Raw genomic sequence first — 6,170 nt, 5'->3', positions numbered from 1 at the left:
AACTTCCCCGCCTCATTTTCAACTGGTACGCAGGACCCGGAAGTAGATATCCCGGCACGGGAAGCAGTTTTCTGACACAGGAAGTGCGTGTACAGCTATCATGGCGGTGGCCCTAGTGGCGTTAAGGACGAGGACAGCTGGTAACGGTCATTGCGGGGTGACGGGTAGAGTAGAGTGGAGTGGATCCCCTGCAGGGAGTCTGGGGGATAGAGAAGGTGCTCATCTGGGGACCCTGGGTATGGAGGTGAATGAGGTCTTAGAGGCGGCCGTCGTGGTCACGTGACTCTAGGGAGCGGAGCAGTGGCTGCTGGTCGGAGAGACGCGCGCGTGGCGCACACTGAGCGTCCCTGGCTGTTGGTGCTGCGGGCCAACATATCGCCCCTCCCTCGCTGGGATTTGGTGAGATTGGTTGGGGCCAAAGGAACTGAATTAAGACTTTTATTCAGATCCGTTCGTTTATGTCTCCATAAAGTCTTAATTCAGTTCCTTTGCCCCAACCAACCTCACCAGAACTGAAGCTGAGGCTTCAGGAACTCTGCATTTATAGGCTCTAGGGACCCAGGAGTTTCTTCTAAAGATCCTCTCATGGCCCAGATAACCGTGGCTTTATCTAGAGACCTGAAAGCAAATACTGCCAGCCCTGGGTTATCATATAGTAAGGGGCTTCCATCTTGGTTAGTATGGATTTGAGTTCACTTTACTTTTAAAATGAAAGTCATTGGGTACTTTGGAATGAATCATGGAAAGGTCAGATTAACAAGGACAGGGTGTCAAGTCTTGGTTGAACAACTCTGCCTGATGGGCTTGCAGAAGAAAAAAAGTACAGACCTGTGGAAGCACGTGTCTGTGGGAGCTACACTCAGAGAAGCTGCCCTTTTTGTTTACAAGTGACTGGTGGTGTGTAGTGGCTGAGTGGATAACTCAGAAAGTTGTAGATAAGACTGAAGCATGAATTTCTCTCTGGGTGTCCTGCCGCCGGGCTCTGTGGTTTGGCTCCTCCACAGGGCAGGCAGCCTTGAGGACATGATGGTGAGGGAAGCTGAAACAGGCAGCTCTGTGATGTCCACGTATTGGCTTCTGTTTCTGTGGTGTTTCTCAACAAAACAATGTGTCAGAACCTAGGGTGTGTGATTTTTTTTTTTTCCCATTAATTTTTCACTACCTCTTCTTCACCCCCCAGCCCCCTTGGGCCACACACCTTGATACATTCATGCAGTGCATACACCCTGGACAATACAAGGAATTACTTGTCCCCAACGTTGGGAAAGGGCTGTCCCCAGCCATGGGAGGAGGCTAGGTACTTCTGGACAATGACACAGTAAAGTGGCATTTCTGCTCCCATCTCCACCTTCTTTGCCACCTCTAAGCTTAGCAAATGGCTCAGTGAGGTAGACAAGAGAGTCTGATTGGGAGTGTTTCTGTACAACATTTCTGTTTTATTTGTTACAGCCCTGCTGAATCCCCCTCAGGCAGCTGCTCTTGCTGTTAGATATGCATCCAAGAAGACAGGTGGCAGCTCCAAAAACCATGGTGGAAAGTCACCAGGCAAACACTTTGGCATAAAGAAATTAGAGGGTGAGAGTGTACCTTGCTTTCCATTTCTTGCTTGCACCCCTGTCTTCCCTTTGTTGTTCCTTTAAAGATAAGGAAAACAATGCAAGTCTTGATCCAGTACTCTCTGCTTAGGTTCTCAGAGCATTGGACTCTGGATTAAAGAGGTAGATAATACCCAACACTGGGTAGGAGACCTAAAGAAGAGCAGACAGGTGTGAATATTTGCCATGTAACTGCAGAGGCAAGTGTTGGGTGGAGGGCAGGGCTGCTCCTGTTGGGCCAGCAAGAAGTTCATTGTATCTAGAGGCAAGCCTAAAAGTTGATTTGCAGCACTCAGGTCACAGATTTGCTTAGCACTTTGCTGTGTTGCTCCATCATTGGGACTCAGAGTTTGAGCATACTTACAGACTTCTCTTCTAGGTCACTACGTTCACGCTGGCAACATCCTTGCTACTCAGCGCCACTTTCGCTGGCACCCAGGTGCCCATGTGAGTTGCTCTCTAGCCCCTCCTCTTGTATTTCCTGGAATCACATAGCCATTCTCCTAAGCACAGTGAAAATGACATTAATAGTTGTGTTTGGTGATTGTTTGCCGTATGTTAGGCATCGTATTGATTCTCAGGCCTACGTTATCTCATTTCAACTTTATCCCACCAATCCCAGTGAGGTCATATCACCTACTTTATAGGCAAGATAGCAGAGACTTACTACAGGGCCCAGGGGCTGGGACTTTGGGATTTTGAACCAGTCTGTCTGACTCTGCATTCCTATTTTGCCTTGGCAGTGCTTACCTCTTGGTTCTCCTTTCTAGTCTTCATCTCATGGAGGAGAAGAAATATTTAATGGTTCAAAGTTCAAGATTTTTTCCACCACAGAATTACTTAACTCTGGTTTATGCTGGTGTTTGGGACTAAACCTCGGAATTCACAGTCTCAGACATGAAAGTCATTTGCAATGCCATTATACTGTCTTCCCAGCCTATTTCAAGATACATATATGGTAGCTTTATCTTTTAGAAATTGAGACACTGATTTGTAGCTATATTAACTTCTGGAGTTAAAAATGCCACTTGATATTTTATTTTTTAAGATTTATTAGTGAATAAGAACCAGAACATCACTTCTGTACATGTGACACTGAAGATCAAATTCAGGGACTCATGCTTGAGAGGCCACTGTGCTACCTCCTGGGCTGCACTACTCAGTTTTTAAAAACTTTCTTTTTTAAAAGATTTTTTAAAACTTTATTTGATAGGGCAGAAAGAAATTAAGAGGGAATGGGGATAGGGAAGAGAGACAGAGAGAGACAGAGAGACCTGTAGCACTACTTCACCACTTGTGAAGTTTTCTCTGTGCAGATGGGGAATGGGGGCTTGAACCCAGGTCCTTATGCATGGCAACATCTGTACTTAACCAGGTGCACCATCCCCTCTCCATCCTCTCCCTCTCCCCCCCCCTTTCATACTTATTTTTAGCAGAGCATTGCTCAGCTCTGGCTTATGGTGGTATAGAGACTTGAACCTGGGACCTTGGAGCTTTAGGCATGAAAAACTTTTACTGACTAAATATAATGGTCAAGATCATCCTTTAAAATAGTTGATACTCTCTCCTTTAAACATTTATTTATTCTGTGGGAGACACCAGAGCTCTACTTTTTCATATGCAGTGCTGGGGATTGACCCTGGGGTCTCATGTGTGTGTGTGCTCTAATCATTAAATAATTTCTGGGGCCACAGTTTTCTCATTTTGCTGATAAAAAACAAGCAAAAAATGTTGTGAGGTCAAGTAACTTGCCTAGGTCACACAGTATTAAGTAGTATTGAGATTTAAACTGGGCACTCCGACTTCAGGATCTTTTTTTTTTTTTTTTTTTAGTTGGAGAAATACTGAATATGCTGGACTGTTTGGGTTTATACACCTCAATCTTCAAACTCCAAATTCTAAAAGAAAAAAAAAATTATACTATACAGTTTTGTTTGGTTTTTTTTTTTGCCTCCAGGGCTATTGCTGGGGCTCAGGGCCTGCACTATGAATCCACTCCTCCTGGAGGTCATTTTTTCTCATTTTGTTTGCCCTTGTTGTTATTGCTATTGCTGTTGTTGTTGGATAGGACAGAGAGAAATTAAGAGGACAGAGGGGGAGAGAAAGACACCTGCAGACCTGCTTCTCCGCTTGCGAAGTGACCCCCCCCCCCATACCCGCCACAGGTGGGGAGCCAGGGGCTCAAACCGGGATTCTTACTCCACGGTCCTTGTGCTTCACACCATGTGTGCTTAACCTGCTTCGGTACTGCCTGGCCCTTACTATAAAGTTTTAACTGTGCATGTGCAGCACAGTTCAAACCTTGGTCTGAAAAACCAAGGTTAGAAATAAGTAAGCTTACTTTACAATAATTAAATTAATAAAATTCTCTTATAGAGAATTTAGAACAGTGTTTGCACTCAGTTACTATAAGTATTAGCTGATAGCGTTTTATTAACATATACAGTATCCATACAGCTTTGGGCTATACTTTCTTTATTAAAAAATACTTTATTCATTTATTTATTTATTCATTTGGATAGAGATAGAGAAATCGAGAGGTGACTGGGCAGATAGGGAGAGAGAGACCTACAGCACTGTTTCACTACTTGTGAAGCTTTCCCCTGTAGGTTGGGGCTGGGAGCTTGAACCAGGACCTTTTGCATTATAGCATGTGCACTCCACTAGATGTGCTACCACCTGCTCCCTCTTTTTATTTTAATGAGAAACACACACACACACACACACCAGAGCACTGTTCAACTCTGGTTTATGGTAGTGCTAGGGATTAACCTGAGGCCTCAGACATGAAAGTCATTTGCATAGTCATTATGCTGTCTCCCCAGTCCAGTATACTTTTTTTTTTAACTTATTAATGAGAGAAATAGGAAGAAAAAGAGGGAGAAAGAACCAGACATCACTCTGATACATGTTCTGCCAGTGATTGAACTCAGGTCCTCATGCTTGAGAGTCCAGTGCTTTATCCACTGCACCATCTCCCAGACCACTATACTTTCTATAGACCTAGATTGCACAGGTGAACGTTTATGTCAAACTAGTGTTTAATATGACAACTCTAGTAGTTTAGTCCAAATGAAATAAGCTCCCAGAAGTACTGGGTAGAGAGGGGAATTTTCTTGGGTCTGGTTTGGGGAATCTGTCTGCTGTGACTTTTGGATAGTCACATACATGGTTGCAGATGTCAGTCTTCAGGAACTGGGCAACCACCAGGATTGGTGGTGTTTTTTTTTTTTTTTTTTTCCTCTATCAGTGAGTCAAAAAGGAGGTAGCAGTCAAGCAGTGGGAAAGGGAACTGGAGATGGAGCTTTTTGTATCCTTCCCTTGTGCCCCATGGTCCTAAATTCTTGTGAGATTCCCTGAAAGTGGGCTAGCTCGCTGTCCATCCAGATAACCAGGTCTCTACATTGCAGGTGGGATTGGGGAAGAACAAGTGCCTGTATGCCCTGGAGGAGGGCATAGTCCGCTACACCAAGGAGGTTTATGTGCCCAATCCCAGCAATTCGGAGGCTGTAGATCTGGTTACCAAGCTACCCAGGGGCGCTGTGCTCTACAAGACGTTTGTCCATGTGGTTCCTGCCAAACCTGAGGGCACCTTCAAACTGGTGTCTATGCTCTAAGCTTCCAGTGGAGGCCATCAGACAGTGAGACTGCAGCCTGGGTGACAGCAGAGTGGAACTAGAAGAAGCCAAAGGTTGAGAATATCAACTAGCCATCCTGAGGAAGAGAAACCCAGTGGTGGCTGCAGAAGATTCTGTGATGAGGTGACTGACTGGGAAACACTTTGGGAGGATTGATTTGGGACCCACAATAAACTTAACTGGAATCCTGAATGAGTTTATGCTACTTAGAGACAAACCTGGGTGGAACTGCTTACTGATTGGCTGTTCTTTACCCGGGTTCTTTGCATACCAAGGAGAACTTCATGGGCTGAGTGGTGGTGACCTGGTTAAGCACACACATTACCAAGGGGAACTTCACAGGGGACATAAGAAGTGGGAATTGCGCAGGTGGTGCAAAGCGCAAGGACCAGCTCAAGGATCCTGGTTCTAGCCCCTGGCTCCCCACCTGCAGGGGAGTCACTTCACAAGCAGTGAAACAGGTCTGCAGGTGTCTATCTTTCTCTCCCTGTCTTCCCCTTCTATCTGTCCTATCTGACAACAACGACATCAATAACAACAATAATAATAACTACAATAAAAAACAAGGGCAACAAAAGGGAATAAATATTTTTTTTAAAAAGTGGGGAGTTGGTGGTAGTGTAGTGGTTAAGCGCAGGTGGCGCAAAGCACAAGGATCGGCTTAAGGATCCCAGTTCAAGCCCCTGGCTTTCCACCTGCAGGGGAGTTGCTTCACAGGTGTTGAAGCAGGTCTGCAGGTGTCTTTCTCTCCCCCTCTCTGTCTTCCCCTTCTTTCTCCATTTCTCTCTGTCCTATCCAACAATGACAACATCAGTAACAACAACTACAACAATAAAAACAAGGGCAACAAAAAGGGAAAATGAATAATTAAATATTAAAAAAAAAAAGTGGGAATGTATTTAGGAGGGAGAGGGGCTTTAGGACCATCCCCCAGAGG

The 6,170-nt window shown here is 45.0% G+C and overlaps 1 protein-coding gene across 1 annotated transcript; it reads left to right on the top strand.

Annotated features, from left to right (window-relative positions):
• Nucleotides 1-25: 25 nt before the first annotated feature.
• Nucleotides 26-5,425, top strand: MRPL27 (mitochondrial ribosomal protein L27). Its single transcript, XM_016189324.2, has 4 exons — nucleotides 26-140; nucleotides 1,450-1,575; nucleotides 1,975-2,042; nucleotides 5,006-5,425. Exons 1-4 carry the CDS (start codon nucleotides 101-103, stop codon nucleotides 5,210-5,212), a joined length of 441 nt encoding a protein of 146 aa, XP_016044810.1. The 5' UTR covers nucleotides 26-100; the 3' UTR covers nucleotides 5,213-5,425.
• The last annotated feature ends 745 nt before the right edge of the window (nucleotides 5,426-6,170 follow it).

The sequence above is a fragment of the Erinaceus europaeus genome, chromosome 12 (genome assembly GCF_950295315.1).
Source record: "Erinaceus europaeus chromosome 12, mEriEur2.1, whole genome shotgun sequence".
Taxonomy (NCBI): Eukaryota; Metazoa; Chordata; class Mammalia; order Eulipotyphla; family Erinaceidae; genus Erinaceus; species Erinaceus europaeus.
Note: the sequence above shows the minus strand (reverse complement) of the source record. Positions and strands in the feature narration are given on the sequence as shown.